Here is a 17,751-nt window from a genome sequence, read left to right on the forward strand (position 1 = left end):
TTTTGGTTGGTAAACAACTAAAATATTTATGAGAAAATAATGGCATTTCCCTTGTAATAATATTTTAATTAAAAAATAAATTTTTAAAGTACGTAAATTATTCCTTTCCTAGTCTAACTCAGGCACAAAAATAAAAAATATAGATTATTACATTATATTAAATATTTTAATAATTAAACAACCGCTGGTATAATAATTTTTTTTTTAAAACTAAGTAAAGCACATTTAATTTTCAGCCATTTAAGTTTGTAATGTTCTTTTACAAAATTATCTTATTTTCTAAATCTAAAAATATTTTAGTAACGATACTTTCCTTTTATTTTTGTTATACAATTAAAAAATGTTATTTTAAAGAAATAAAGATAAGGCAAACATTTTTTTTTAAGGCACTTTTGGAAAGCCAAAATAATTTTTAAAAATATTTTAATTAAAATTATTTAAATTAAATTAAAACTAGTATAAAGTATATTAACAATAATTGATTTGAGGAAAAGATAAAAGTGTTATATTAAATTCAAAAAATTCACAACATGTTATGAAAATAAAAACTCCTACATAATTTATAAGTGGTCCCTATTTTTCAATATTCTACAAGTATAAATTATTATTCATTATTATTATTATTATTTGATTGTTAACGACGCATTATATCTTCTATACTAAAACCAGTTCTACGGGGCTGTTGTGGTGGATGTAATGGTGGCTGCTGTTGCAGTTGTTTGGATTGATGTTGCTGCTGCTGTTGTTGTTGTTGTGGTTGATGATGGTGCCGAATGTTTGAATTGGTTTCTGTTGGTGGTGATATGCTACAAACTGTTGTTGTCATATTTGTTTGTACTAACTCTTCAGGAGATAAAGGTAGTTTAATTACACTTGGAACCGTTAAAGAACTATGTGGTGATGTTGTTAGAGAAGTTTGTGATGGAACTGGAATTGTAGGATTTTGATGAAGTGCTAACGGTTCACGATTGACCAAAGAATTGGTGCCAGGTGATGGATTTGATTGTTGTTGTTGATGTTGATGATGTAATGATCCAGGTATCGGTGGTAAGAGAAGTTCATCAGGCGGTTTCAAAAGTGCATGTGGATGGTGTAAGTGTGGATGGACAACTGGCGGTACATTTGATTGAGTATGGTGATGAATCCTAGACATATTTAAGGTCATATGATGTGTATTTCGTATTATCGGGTGGGGTTCTCCATCTAAACCAATGGGTCTTTTTCGAATTGGTATCGAACCTAAGAAACTGGGTATTTGATCGATCATAGGGCAGCTATTATTGTTAGTTATTGAAGTTTGTACTGAAGGTTGTTGTGATAATACTGACGACGGTGGTGGTTGTAATTTTGAGTGAATTTGCGATTGTGGCATATCATTATTAACTACATTTGAAGTTGAAGAAATATTTAAAGATGGTGATTGATTTCGAATCGGTTGAGGAACTGATGGACTTTTATGATGTAAATCACGTCGGACGTGCAGCATGGGAATATATGGTTCAGGAGGTTTTAGGGCTCCTGGAGTACGATTAATGCTAGTTGTCAAATTTTGCGATGTATTTTGTTGCGGATTAGATTGAGATTGGATCGCCGTCGATAATGGATGTGATCTAATTTGATTTAATGGCACAGGGAAGTTATGTGAATGTATAGTGGTAGATTGGTTTAATGGTGGTGGATGTGTTGAGGGTAATAATTGATGCGCCGTTTGCTGCTGCTGTTGTGGTTGTTGAGAGTTTGATTTTGGTAAAGACAAATCTTTACTGTATTCTTTTTCATGTTGTGGACGCATTGTATACGTTTCACTGCCTTCATGATGGCAATGTGTTACTTCAGGTTGCTGTTCTTGAATCGATCTAGATAATTCTAAAGGTCTTTCTTCATCTGGTTCAATTATATCTTCATCATCGTCAATTTCTTCATCAATGATATCTTCATTTTCATCGAAATCATCATGTTCTGGGTCATCATTAATATGATATGAAGATTGACTGTCATTATTTGAATGTGAATTACGATTGCTTGGTGTTGGTGATCTTATACGATGAATTGGACTTTGTCGCGGTGAATCAACTTCAAGAACACTATCATCTTCATCAGCACTTAAATTACGTTCATCATCGTTTTCTGTTGCATTAGAGTTTCGTTGATTGTTTTCCGTATTAGATTCTGATGGAACATCACCGACAGCATGAGTAAGAGCATGGCGACGAAGATCACAATTTCGTCGAAATACTTTACCACAAGAAGAACATTCATATGGTTTATGGTCAGTATGAGTTAAAAGATGAGTTTTTAAATTAGAACGTTGATTAAAGCTACGGCTACATACGGGACATTTGTGTGGCGATTCTTCCATATGCAAAATTTTGTGTACAGCTAGTGTACGCGATTGACAAAAACCTTTTCCACATTCTGTACATTTAAATGGTTTCTCCTTTGAATGAATATATCTGGAATAAAAAAGAAAATAATAAGTTAATTTCAAGTTTTTAATTAAAAAGAAAAAATTAAAGTAAATTTAAATAACAAGAAATTTATTATTCATAATTATACGATTTTGGCCCTCAGGAGCAACCAAATTATCTTCTCTTAACGAAGTTGAGAAATGTATGGCATCTTAAAATCATATACTAATGAAAATGGTATTAATTAACCTAAGAGATCCTTATCTTAATTTTTGATTCAATTAAGATTTTACCTTAAACCTTTTCATTTAAATTAATGATGAAATTATGAAAAGGTTTGGATTGTATTTTTAAAATTAGACTTTTATGTTTGTTTGAAAAAAATTTTGTATGAAATACACTCAATATAAAACGCTTGCAAGTAAAAATTCCTTTTGTCAAAAATAACGTAAATTTACATTAATTAGAAGAGTCTCCAGAAGTTTTCTGCCCTTAGTGTTACCGAAATAATGAAAATGTCAATTGAATGAATGAGTTATCAATAGAATGGAGCTGAATCAAGAGTTTGAGTTATTTAAATTAGCAAGAGTTTGAGCTATTTAAATCAAATCTTAATTCTGTACACTGTTTAAGAAGACACTCCAGCACAGATCTTTGTGAGATAGTTGAATACCAAAACACATTCATTAGTTAAGAGTTGTTTATCTTGCCGACTTAAATTTATTTGAAATTTGATATTATAAGATCAATTTTACCAGCATACCAAAAACTATGCAAAATGTTTGCAAAATTTTATTCTCATTACCCAATTCAAAAACAAAAAGCAATTTATACATGCATGGTTAAGTTATGCGGTAAAATTTCACTTTGATGTTCAAGTTAATTGTATTTTTATTTTGATTTTTTGTTTTTTAAATTTTCAGCTACCAAATTAGCTACTTCTTGGAATTGTTAATTTAATTTTTTCCTCCTTATAATTCATTATTGTTATTTTTATTGTTATTTTTTTTTATATTTTTACTTTATTACCTACATTACAAACATATCATTGTTTTACAGGTCGCACAGTTTGTCTTCCTTTTTAAGAGAACAAAAATTTTTTATACTTGAGATTACGTACGTATACAAGTTTTTTTTTTGCCAGTTTTGTTTCAATAATGGTTGCTTTAATTTAATCGTATAAGAAAAAACAAAAAAAAACCTAAAATGTATAATGCGATTTTGAGAAGGGGGGAAAAAATAAAAGAACAAAATTTGTAACAATTTTTTTTTCTGTGTATATTTTGCGATTTTTTTTTGTATTTATTTTGCGCGGTCTGTTTTATTTTTTTCTTGAGATGATTCTTACGTTACCAACATTTATATTGTTAGTTGTAAAAGATAAATTATGAGTGTACGTATATGTTGGCAGGAATGATATAAAATTTTAATATAAAATATCAAAGAATAAAATTTATGATAATATTATTATGATGGATGCCCATGTTTTATATTAACGTTTCATGCTCTTAAAAGTGATTTATTTCTTAACATACTTACATACTTTTATTGTAATTTTATTTTACTTTTATATAGAAGTTTATTCAAATAACTCAAGAATAAAAAAATTTTTAGGGAAAAATTTATTTTATGTAGATTTCAGTAAAAAATAAAAGCAAGAATAGGTAGAATTGACCGTTTCAGCTCTGTGATACCCGTACGAATGAATGATTTTAAGTGATATGTGTAGATTGCTACACTGTTCCAGACATAATCCTGGTTTATTATTCGTTTATGCAAAATTTCAGCACTGTAATTTTAATAGTTTCCATAATATGCGACCAAATGCCTCGAAGTTGTATGACCACAAGTCAAGGAATTAAAACTAGCTTTAGTAAATATAAGAGCCATAATAAAATATTTGCCTTTGAAATTTCAATACTGTAAGTTCTATAATTAATAACAGTTTTTATAATGGCTATTTTACCATATTCGTTTTTGCAAAATTTCAGTACCATAGATTCAACAATTTTTATGTTATCACCAAGTAACTTTTGAAGTTGTGTGGCAGCTACCACAAGGAGTCAAAAAATTTAAACGATTTTTATTACACATACTCGTAATGAGGCTACATAATATTTTTTCTCGTTCGAAATTTCGATATTATAGCTTCGATAACATATAGCTAAATAACTTTCGAAGTTGTAGGATAGCTATTCGAAACATTACCCTGATTACATCCATTTTAAATAGGGTTCCGGAATTTACTTAATAGTATGTGAAAATTTGGTTAACTTAGTTCAATCAGTTTTTGAGTTATTGTTGGGACGGACGGGCGGACGGACGTGGTTTAATCGACTCAGAATTCGACGTTGATCAAAAACATACACTTGAGTCTATACCTCAGATCATTATTTCTTAGCGTTCTAAATGGTAAGGCAAATTTCGTATACCCTTCGAACATACGTTCGTACGCGTATAAACAGAAACGTCATGTGGTATTCAGTGCAAAAATATATTTTAAATTAAATTTAAAAAAAACTGTTAATTGATGAATTAAATTGCCTATTATTTGTACAGAAAAGTAGTGGAACATTAATGAAATATTTCTAAAACATTCAATATAAGTATATCTTTATTTTGAATAAGCGGCAAAATAGAGACATACAAAATATACATTTGAAATAAGAGTGCACACGGTATTCAATTATATTAATTTATTCCCTGCTTTAAACGTTTGGTTTTAATCCTTTTTTGGGAGCTTTAATTACTCTACAATTTTTAAAATATAATTAAGAATCCTGCAAGAATTATCAAAATTTTTTCAACTCTACCTTACACAATTTTCAAACGTTTCATCAAAAGGATGCCCTGAATAAGCTGTCCCTGAAAAAATTCAATTTGGGTTTATAAAAGAATGCCTGAATAAATGAATCAATTAGGATCTTGCCGGAATAATCCGTTTTATGACAAAGGTAGAGAAATGAACTTTAAAGAAGCTCCAATCAATGCTTTATAATTATAATTTTTATTTTGTTTATAATTATAAGTTTTAAAATTATAAAAAATTTTATATGTTTTTTATAGGCAATGAAGAAGAAATGCTTTGTACAAACATGCAAACATAATTTTGAATATTATGTATGTTGTATAGAAAAGCTATATAGATGAAGTAAATGACAATTTCATCACTCCTTTATTTTTCACCAATTCCTTCTGCAAACATCTTATATGGTGTGTGCTTAGTATTTTTTTTTTTAATTTTAATTATTTGTATTTTTATTTCCCCTTATATTTTTTTTTCATCTGCATAACTTTTGAAATATCAAAAAAAAAAAAAATAATACAATAAAACAAATAAAAAACAGAAATAAAAAAGTTAAGTGTTTTTGTCACTTAAGTTTCGAATTTAAATATTTTACTTGGAAAAATAAAATTTACATTATAAGTTGCGCATCACGAATGTTTAACTATTCTCAAATATGTACATTTTAAGTAAATAAATAAAATTATACAAGTACATTATTTTGTATATGTAAATGTATATTTGAGTATGTACAATATATGCATACCTGACATACATATTTAACAAAAAAAAAAAAGTATAAAAATGTTAAAGCATCACGTTCATTTCTTAAAACACATTCAAATATTTTTCATATAACGTTTTTAAAGTTTCTCTCTTAAGTTTTTTGAATATTGTCGTTATACACAGCATCCTCTCTAGGTCTAGTTTTGAATTATTCTTTTTTATGTTAATTTTTTTTTTGGTTTGTCTTTGGTTTCTTAAATATATGAACTCAAAACTCTTGAAAATCTTGGAATCCCACAAAGTTATTTGAATATTTCTTAAATTGTTGGATTTCTTTCAAAGTAAAATACTAAGAGATTTTAAAATGTAAAAAATTAAAAGAAAAATTTTTTTAAAAATTATTTACTTAAGTTGGAATTGAAAAATAAACAAATAACAACAAAAATAATTATAGTTACGTACTTAAAACTTATGTGAAGTAAAGAAAAGAGTACTAAAATTTTGTGTACCTTAAATTTTTTTTTGTTTTTCAAATAATAATTTTCCTAATATTTAAAATCCATATGAATTTGAATTGTGGTAGACGATTGACAAATAATGGAATTTCAATTCAAAAATTAAATATGGAATTTCATCGGAAATTCTAAGCATAAATAGATAAATAAAACAAAAAATAGAAATATTTTAATTTCGGAATAAAGCTTGTTGAAAAAAGGAGGTACCAAATTTTTCCTGATAAATGCTAAAAAATTCGGAACCACGCAACATAGAGTTACTATCGAGAGCTGGTTTCACAACCAATTGATTGTTCTTTATTTTCGGTCTTACAATCAATTTGATTTGAGTCATATTTTTTGATATAAAGCTTGTTAAAATCAAATTTTTTTTAATAGCCTTTTTTTAAACTTGAAATTTGTTTTATTTTCGTTCAATACGCTACAATGAAAAATATAACATTTTTCTCTATCTCTCATAGTTCTGCCAGTAATAATATGAAACCACTCTGTCTGAAACCCACTCAATAATTCAAAAGAATTGATTGATTGACATTGAACTAGAAAAATTATAACACGGTGATAAAATGCAGTTGACAAAGGTTAGACCATTTTATCACAATTTTGATCAGTTTTATTGAAAGTCATGCGGAATTTGCAGAAAAAATCATGGTCATGATTTGCAGAAGAAAACAAAAAATTATTCCAGAATATTTAAAAATTTCTTTCAAAAAACAAAATAAATAAATTGCATTTGCTGTATAATTTACAGCTTTCCATGTACTATAGAATTAGGAATCGTCAAAAATCGGAATGTCAGCATTTTCCATACGAAAAATGGGGCATGAATATAAAAGTAGGAAAAATTATTTTATTCCAAAGCGAAATTATTTGAGATAAAAAATTAAATTTTGGAAAAAAGAACAAATTTTTTCAAACTGATTTTTCTCATTGAATTTCTATACATTTAATGGTAGCCTTAAAATTTTATTTCTATTAAAAAAAATTTATATTTATTTTCTTAGCTAGCTATCTAAATCAATTTCTACATCTATTTTAAGCCATCAGTTTGTTATTTAATGGTTATTTAATGTCAAACTAATTATTAAGTATTATAAAAGTGTCAAAGTTTTATTATTTATGCTCTTTACCTTTACTATTCGTTAACTAATTTATATTATGCCTATTATTATTAAATTGAATAGAATCTGAAATTCAATCATATTATATTTGGTAAATAATTTTGATATTTTAATCTTTTTCACTTTATTTACACTTAACAAAAAAAAAAAAACAAAATTGTGTAGGTTGCCAAGTTTTTTTTTTTCTTACCTAATTTTTAACACCTTTCAATAACATAATTTAATAACTTAACAGTATATTGAACTTTTAATATACAAAATTTTCATTTTCATCACCCACAAAAAAAAAGTTTATTATTTTTAATACGATATACTATTTTCAGTAAGAGTGAAAATTGACAAGCATATCATTTCATATACATAATGTGTCTATGTTTGTACGTATGTATAAAATCAGAGGAAATAAAGAAATATCAGTATACTTAAAAAAAAAAACTATTCTAAGCTTCTTTAAATAAGACATTGGAAAGACTAAACATAAAATTCATTTCCGATTTCCTGTTTTAGCAAATTTTTAACAAAATCGGAAAAAATGTGCTTCTGTGAGATGTTGTTGTCTGACCATGTGTTGGTTTATAAAGTTTTCACACTAATGCTTAATGAGAAACTTATTTCCCTACAATAAAATAATTACAGGAATTTCTACCCCTCCCCCTTCACCCACCATCCCTCTCTCTTAAAAACTTAATATATTAAATAATACAGGAACTTTCAGTTTAAGTTCCGAATGTTGATTTTTATGATGACGGATTTTTTATGATACACAAATTTTTTTTAAGCTATGTAATAAATAGTATAGTTATTATTGATAATGTTGTACTTTTAAGAACTAATGTTGAATAAATTTGGATTGTTTTACGTAATGTATTTACAAAACAAATCAACTGGTAAATTTTATAAAACAAAATGTTTAAAGAGTTAGTTCCCAAAATTTATATTACCTCCCTTATAAAATTCTTAATATTCTCTGATACACTGAAATTTTAATGAAATAAAATCATATTTTTCATAAGCATAATCTGATTTACGTCACATTTTGTTTTTTTTTTTTGTATTAGCTAAACAAAGAATGTCAAATTTACAATTAATATAATGCTTCCTTTATAGAATCTTGATTCATCGGAATGAATATTCATATATGTAGGTATTTTATATCGATTCCTCTATAATACTGTCAGTATAATAGTATAAAAGAATGATTTTTTTCTTTGTTAATTTAAATACATGCATGTAGTTCATTGATCGAATATAAAAAATTTAAAATAACAATAGAACAGTTTTGTTTGTATTTAATGTCACAAAAATGACAGTATATAATCAAATAGAATCAACAAAATAAATAATATATAAGTATATACCTACTTATATATTATACGTATAATAAATTTTTACTGTTATTCATTGATGTTTTTATATTTTTACTATTATATTTTCTTGAGCATGTGTGGAGGGGTTAATGGAGAATCGTATGGAGAGTGGTTTCTTTTTATAACACTTTGTAATCATTTGACATTTCTTATATACAAGGAGATTTTTATTGATTTCTAATTATAAAAAAAAATATTACTTCTGTATTGTATTTTACTGGCATTTTTTGTTTATTCTTTTTTTTTTTGTCAACTCGAACAATAATAAATTTTTATGTTCTTTTAATTACAGCCATTAAAAAATCATAAAATATTAAAATTCATATTTTCTTTATTTGTTTTTTTTTTAGATCAGGTCACAAAAATAGCGTAAAGATTTGACCAATATGTTATACAAATAAATGACGGTATATTAGCAAAAATTCAATTTAAAATTCTTTAAATAATTTGTTTTTTTTTTTGCCTTTTTTTTTTGAACGAATTTTCTATAATCTTCTATAGTTTTTGATTATAAATGGTTTAAAATTTAAAATAAAAAAATATTCTTTTGTTTTGTAAATTTTTTCTTCTGGAATATTAATTTAATTGTATGTCAATTTAAAAGCAATAAAAAGTGTTGACAATGGGATTTAAGTGAATTAAAAAGCAGTCAGGTAAATTTCAATTCAAATTAAATTTTACAATTTGTCAAATTTTTTTATTTTTATAGTATTTGCCAAATAGATAACGCTGGTATCCAAATATATTAAAAGTTTTTATAGTATAACATATACACATATAGATACAGAGTAGGTTCATCCAATATTATTTTTCTAATTATTGAAAAAAGAAGAATAACTAGATATGAAACACACTGACAAAAAATTATTTTTAAAATTGAAGATTATATTAAAATTCTTATTTTAGATTTCATAAGAAAATAGTTGAAAACCTGTATATAAATGAAATTAAATAAAAATTTGGGGCTTAGAACAAACTACACCACTTTGATATCCATTTAACGTATAAATTTAAATCGCATTCCTTTAAATTTAGTACTACTTTAATTCTTATTAGTACTACTCTTAATTTCTAATTACGCCAGCTTATATAATTTGTAAAAATATATAGTTGTGTAGAGTATACAGTTTCGCACAATTATTCAGGTAAATATAGTTTTATATTCCAAGAAATGTCAAATGTTTGATATTAAAATAAATATGCTGCTGTAAATGAAGCATTGAAGAAATTTTTCTTCGTAACAGTATACTTATAAGTTTTAAAGATAGTTTTAAGGGTGTTATGTACATGCTAATTAATTAAAACTAGTTCGAGATTTTCTACAAATTTTTTTATATAAATTCTAAGCTACCAATTGAGAGTCGTTCATATAATTCCGATTATTCAAAATAGATAAAACTCGGAATATTCAGAAAAGACTATTTCGTTTGTTAATTCTTTAGAATTCATTATACACCTCAACTGTATTATAAATTATTATTTTAAAAAATTAAACTTGTTTAAAAAATAACTACAATTTGAAGTCTATACGGACATCTTCTTCGATTAAAATTTAGAATAAATATTCATAAAAAATTTAATTCTTCGTCTAATTATTGCTATATTAATTGCTTCTTTGAATTTAAGTGAAAATACATGATGTACATACATACATACATACACATCCATATATTGTACACACACGTATGAAATAGAAAAGCCAATTACATTATGCTAGATTATTTAATATTAATTTAAACTAAATGCATAAATGTCATTAGCAGTGAAATATTATCTTCTTAAAAAATGATAATTTCCATTACCCACTTAAATAAAATAAAAAAAAAAACAAAAACAAACCTAATCTATAAAGAAATATTTTATAAGAGAAAAAAAACTGGATTTTTTTCAATATTTTTTGAATCGTTCACATGGATTTTTATAATAGCAAATAAGCGAGAGAAAAAAAAACAACTTGTCAACTTGTAATCTATATACAAGCACAATGACTACTAGCGCTCATATTTTTATTCTGAATATGTGGTTATTGTGGCAACAAGTAGTGTCAATTTTCATGTTTTAAAATTGTCATTTTAAAAACGAGTTGCCAGACTTTAATTTTTAGTTATAGTACATGTTATTATATTGCTATAATTATAAATATAATCCTTTTTTTAGTGTAATTCAATTTGGAATTAGTTTAATTTCTTTTTACACTATTTTAACTGGGATTCTTTTTATATTTTACAATATTCAATATACCTAATATATTTAATATGATATAATTATAGAATATCGATATTTTTAACATCATACCACAAAATACAACGATGTTGTCTTTAAAAAATTTCCTGTTTTATAAATGAGATTAAATTAAAGAATTTTACTTGATTTTACTTTACTTGACATATTTTACTTGAGTATAGAAAAAGAAAAAAAATATTTTTTCAGTTATTAAAAAGATAAAATGCGAATTTTTCTGGATTAATTTTAGATTTTGATATTTTTTTTATTTTAGTTGCTTGTTTTAATATCCAGAAACATAATTTTTAAAGTAAATTAACAATTTTTTAGTTAAATTGTATCAAAATTTCTCTAACATAAATTTTTTTCGTACAGGAATAACATGAAAAATCAACAGTTTTAAATTTTAATAGAATTTAAATGGCTGTAATCGATTACTATGGGTAGTGAATAATTTCGTATAAGTATTTCATACAAGCGAAGTTTACGAATTGAAAACAGAAAATTTTTAAAAAATTCGTTCGATGCGATTCTTTAGATTTGATTTAACACATAATTATGTGCATATAAAGATCTTGGTATGATATTTTATTCAACGAATGTAGCTTAGTTGTTTTAGATTTAGTTCTATGATATTATTTTTTGTCAGGTGAATGCTATTACTGGGCTAATATTCAGTACTATATATCAGGACAATTTTTCGGCATATGTAAATTAAATGTCTTTCTTCGAATATTTCAAACAGGTTTTCAACAGGCTGTAGTTCGAAAACGAATACAACAGCACCCCCCCCCCCCCCCTTCCCCCCCCTCCACATCTTTTCAATTTTTGGCTGGAAATTGATCAAAGACTCATCCCTAAAATTATTTGTCACCTTATGCTAAACACCCTGTATAGCAGAAAGAAAAACCGCTGTATCTCCATTTGTTATTTTTTGATTTTTGTTAGTTTATGATTTTTCTATACTACATTTTATATTTATTTTGTTTCAAGCTCTTGTTTAAGGTAATGTGTAAAATGTCTGTTAAAAGCAATTCGCGGTTAAAATGAAAAAAAAAATATAAAATAAATATTGAAAAAAGAATAATTTTAAAATTAAAAAAATAGTATCAAATTAACAAGCTAAAGAAATCAATTGCGAATTTTAAACATTACCAAAATAATACTCGTAACGGTAAAAGTATTTCAAATAAGTAAATTTCAATAATGTTGCATAATGAAAATAATTTGGGAAAGCAACAAAAAACCAAGTAATTTTGTCTTTTTCATGGTATAATAATAAAAATAAAAACTTCTTCTTTTCTGACTTTAGTCAGGAAATTTTGATAAAGATTAAAATTACATTCTTACAAAATTTATTGCAGAAATTGCTTTTTTAAATTGTTGAAGCTAACAATTGTTGAGAGGAACTTTAACACTAAATTCTGGCAGTTAAAAGAGTTTTGGAAATTATTAAGGTCTATTATTAAGGTGGCAATAATGTGACAAATATACCAAACTAAAGTTTTTTACTTTCAAACATATTGTAATTGCAGACATTTTCTCTTAAGAATTTTTATCTCTTCGCGTGTTAATAACACTCACGTCATATTCTGTAACTTTATTTATACCATAGTCAATTCACATGTGTTATTTAACCATAATTTTTGTATATATGTATGTGTATATGTACATAATATGTCGTTATATTTTAGAAAACTGATAATGAAGGCGATTACTTTATAGATTTGTAGAATTTTACACATAAATTATACATACATATATAACCATATTTGAATTCTAAATGGAATTGAAATCTAGTCATCATTTTTAAGTTTTCTGTTTTGTTAATTACTTCATTACAATCAAATATAATCAAATATAATAAAAGAGAAACGAAAATATAATCTTTGAATATCGCGTGTTAAAAACGCTTGTAATTTTATTTAAAAATTTTGGTTGTCTTATTAATACTCGTATATTCTTTTTTTTTGGAGAATTGAAGAGCAGCTTTTTTTGGTGAAAGAAAAGGATTATTTTCCCAATAGAATTGTGGAGAGCATAACCGCACAAAAATTTTTAAATTGCAGTGTTACTGAGCGTATATGATATTCAATAGTCTTATAAGTAAATGAATTTACTATTTGAAGCCCCCATCATTGTGAATGTTACTTGGTTATAAAACCTTCTTGAATTAGTCAAAATTTTAACACCAAAAAATTTTGAATGAGTTCTTCGTCCATGTATATAGGAGATAAATCTGATTGAGACAAAATCCAAAATTGTTTCAAATTAAAATAAAAAATGTTTCAAAATAAAGAATTATCTTTGAATAGAAAATATTTTACTTAAACAAAATAGTATGCAGTTTACCTTTACGTGAGTTTAATCAAACTGTTATAAATAATCTTATATAATAAATAAATTATTCAACTAATACAAAACTAACCTTAAATGTGTTTTACAAAATTTTAAATTACATGGAAAAAACATTTTTTTTTTGCTGAAAAATTTATATTTAAAATTAATTAACAGCAAAATTATCAAAAAAATAACCAAAAAAATTATAATAATTTTAAAAGCTTCTTAATTAAATTTAAAAATAATAAAGAAAAAAAACCGAAAAATATTACATGTCAAACTGTCATTCTTACTGGTGTCACGCGATTTTTAGTGTAAGCGAGAGAAAAAGAAACGAAAAAAATTAAAATCAAAACGAAAATGCCAACAGATAAAAATCGATTTTTTATACTCACTAATGTAAATCGATTCATTTGAAAATTTATTCTTTTTTTTGTTATTTATTTTGCATTCGAAATCGATTTGGGTTTTGGTTTCTTTTGAATAATTCATAAGTTCAATGAGATATAGCAAATATTGTTTTTCAAAGTTAAAACATGCTTTAATCGCTTAATATTTTTTTTCAAAATAAAATATTTGAAATTTATTAAAATAAGTTGTTTTCAAACATTATGTACATAGATTCGAAAATGTTTTCAGGCAATGAATTAATAAACATTTCAATTATAAAAGAAAAATCTGATTTTTAATCAGTTTTGTAGTGATTTAGTTTAAAATTTTGAATTTGAATTGAATTGAAATTGATAAACACAAAAAAAAATTTGTTTAATGATTTTGTTTTAAATGAAAATTTTGTAAAGTAAAGAAAATACAGAATACACAGGTGGATTAACAATATTATAAAGAAAAATATTAAGATATTAAAAATGTTATATTGGAAAGCATTAGTTTGTATTAAATTAAATAATTATTAATATTTATAAATAATGTGTGATTTTTTCAAAAAACAAAAAAAAAAGACATTTGGCTTGTAATTTTCACTTGAATCGATAATTTTGCCTTTCCCATTTATATTTTTAATATCATTTTGTGCTGACATTAACCAAGAATATGCATTATATATTATTTTTTGCACGATTTTACGTATGCAAATTATTTGCAGAGAAAATAATTCAAAATTGTCAAATAGTATCATGATCTACATATATTGATACACATATTGATTCACATCTGCAATGACCATAATATTGATAGATCAGACAGAACAATTTTTTGTTAATAATAATTACGAAACGTGAATTGAGTGTCAGTCTTTTATGCTTAATTATAGAAAAGTGAACTGAGTTCATCTATTAAGATTTGTCACTGACAACTATAACGAATTCTGCACATCTTACACACACGAAATGTGAAAATTAGCAAAAAATATCACTCGTTTCAACAAGCATCATAATATGCTCGCCAAAGTAAACTTTGGAACATTTTAGTGATATTTGAATTTTCTATAATTTTTATAATACTTTACTGTAATGATAATTACTTTAGTCTAGGTATAACTAAAAGTATGTACAAATTATTAAATTAGAACATTTAGTTATATTTTTAGGTATTATGGTTCATTTCACTTTTTAATTATAAATTGCAAAATTATCTTCTTAATATCTTTGTCACATCACACACATTTATTTGCAATTTTAACCGTTCCATAAAGATGAATATTGTAGTTATAATTTTTGGGTGCGTATATCCAAGCGCTACATTTTATAAAAAAGAATGATCTTACAGATATTTAAGTGTAAATACATTCATTATTATATATTGTATATTTTAAAAAAGAAAAATTTACCAACTCAATCTTAATCTTGAAGATAAATTGCATAAAACTGATAACAAATATAATAAAAAAAACTTAGCACAAAAAAAAGAGATTAAAATTCGCAATAAAAACAGTAAAAATGTTTACGTTTATTTTATTTATTCACGATATTATTTTCTTTCTCCCTTAGAAAACACAAAATAATAGCAATATAATAATAAAAATATTGAGGCAATAAAATTAATCACAGTTAATAAAAAAGAAAAAAAATTGATCGCCAAAAAGTAAACGAAAAAAATAAAAATGTCATAAAAAATGAAATTTCACAGCTTTATTAAATCTTCAAAATTTTCCCACACTTTTAATGCATAATATACGGTGACATTATGAATGACCAATTTTTTTTCTCTATATCAAACACACAATATATTCTTTGCGTTTTTTCTACTAACTTTGTACTCGAAAACTCGATTTCAATAAACAAATAATAATTTCTTCATATTTTTGTTGACAAATCGATTATATGTTTCCTAATAAATTAATACTCGTATCCCAATAAATCAAATCCGCAATAGGTCACACCTCATTGTGCTCAATTAAATATAAACGAAGCTACTGCAAAATTTTAAAAAGAAAATTTCAAGTAAAATCCGGCTAAGTCGAAAAATCATGTTTCGAGCAAATTAAATTCGTAGTTTATAAATTAAATTTTTAAAGATTTGTAAAATATTGAAATTTTTTTAGGTAGTTTCTCGTTGTAACCACAGATTTATTAATGCTCCATCTAGTAGTGTCAAATTTTTGTTTAAAATATAACTATTTATACCTATTTGAAAATACTCTTTTTCCAATGCTCGGCATTTTATTAATTATGTTTTATAAAATATAGGAAAACTTAAATTTCATTATAATAAGAAGCAGCATGAGCGCAAAATGGTTTAGGAAACTCTTTTCTTGATTAAAATTTTAAATGATTTTTAAAACAAGATCACATTCTTGAAATTTCATTTTGCCTAAAATTTCTTGTTATTTTTCTTTTAAAAATTTTCATTCAATTGTACCCAGGTGCTAGAATTTTTTAATTTTTTAAATACCAATTTAAATTTCAATAACTTTAAACTTTCTGTTCCAATATCAGATGAAATAAAAGTAAAAATATTGGTAAAATATGAATGGAAGTAAAAATAAAGATCAGACAAAATATTGCATAAAATTTAGATTATCCTAAATTGTTAACATTTTATTTATTTGGAATATTTATTGCAATTAACATCAAATAAAATATTAGTATAAAATAGTTTTTGATTGTATTTAATAACTGCCATATTATAATTGTAAATTGTTGATTTGCTATTTATTTTTTTTTTAATCTCAGATTTATTTTAAAAAAAATTAATTCAAAATTTTATCATTTTTATATTTTTCTTTTTTTGTTTGAAAATTCAATGAATTCTGATTGCTCATTTTTATGTAATTTGGTCCTCAGTTTTAAAAATAAAACTTATTTAAATTTTAAATTTAAACTTTTGGTTTGTATAATTTTTTCTCAATTTTTTTTTTTTGTATATTACAGTGCATGAGAAAAGTATTTGAATGCGTGTTTGAAATTATTAATAATGAAAAAATCTTATGATTGATAACCGGCTAACGAAAAATTGACTCATTTTTTAATTTATAGTTTTCAAACGATAGTCAAAGGTTTAACCTATAAGGATAACCTATAAATTTGAATACAAATTGAAAATTGACATTTATTCCTTATATATATATAGTTAATATAAAGCAATCTGGCGGAATAAAGGCATATTCTGTTCAATTTCTCAAAAAATTTCAATAAATTTTTTTCAAAAACGAAAATTTATTTCGAAATTTCTATGGCATACAGTAATAATATTGTTTTTCATATTGTTGGACTAAAGTAATTTGATTGCAATGTAGCAAATTTTTCTATAATTTACTGTGCTTTTAAACACAATATTGTGTATTATTTTTATGAATTAAATTCGGTCGCCATTCAGAAGCTACTATGATTTTATTTAATTTCTTTTTTATTTATTTTCTGTTAATTCTGGTTATATGGTTTTTTTCTTTCAATTGCTGCTCACCTTTTCATATTTTAATTTATCGCTATCAAATCAACCAACCTCAATATTATTATAACTACTTTTTTTTTCTTCTTATTTTTTTTTTGTTTTTTTGTGAATAGTCATTTACGTTAATAATATTTTGTATTTTCGATTTCATTTTTTTTTTTTTTTTTTTATTTTTATGAATTTAAAAACACCGCTTCTTAATCCGCTTAACTTATTAAGTAAAATCTATCTGCATGTTGTACATATACATATAATATGTATCTAAAATGTATGTATGTATATCTTGGACTTAATTCGATTTATTCAAAAGTTTAATTGGTATATGAACACACAATATGTATGAATTTATGTAAATGTGTATATTTGTAAATAAAATATTTTTTTCATATACTGAAAGCAATTTATTTAAGAAAGAGT

At 24.6% G+C, this 17,751-nt stretch overlaps 1 protein-coding gene across 2 annotated transcripts in view; it reads right to left on the reverse strand.

Annotated features, from left to right (window-relative positions):
- Positions 1 to 203: 203 nt before the first annotated feature.
- Positions 204 to 17,751, reverse strand: part of LOC129615323 (protein bowel) — an 80,732-nt gene continuing 63,184 nt past the window's right edge. For both annotated transcript variants that reach the window (XM_055530464.1, XM_055530465.1), the window contains exon 3: positions 204 to 2,453. In XM_055530464.1, coding sequence (XP_055386439.1) covers positions 635 to 2,453 — 1,819 coding nt within the window. In that variant the 3' untranslated portion in view covers positions 204 to 634. The remainder of the gene's footprint in view (positions 2,454 to 17,751) is intronic.

Source organism: Condylostylus longicornis, unplaced genomic scaffold, assembly GCF_029603195.1.
Source record: "Condylostylus longicornis isolate FDR11 unplaced genomic scaffold, ASM2960319v2 ptg000135l, whole genome shotgun sequence".
NCBI classification, from domain to species: domain Eukaryota; kingdom Metazoa; phylum Arthropoda; class Insecta; order Diptera; family Dolichopodidae; genus Condylostylus; species Condylostylus longicornis.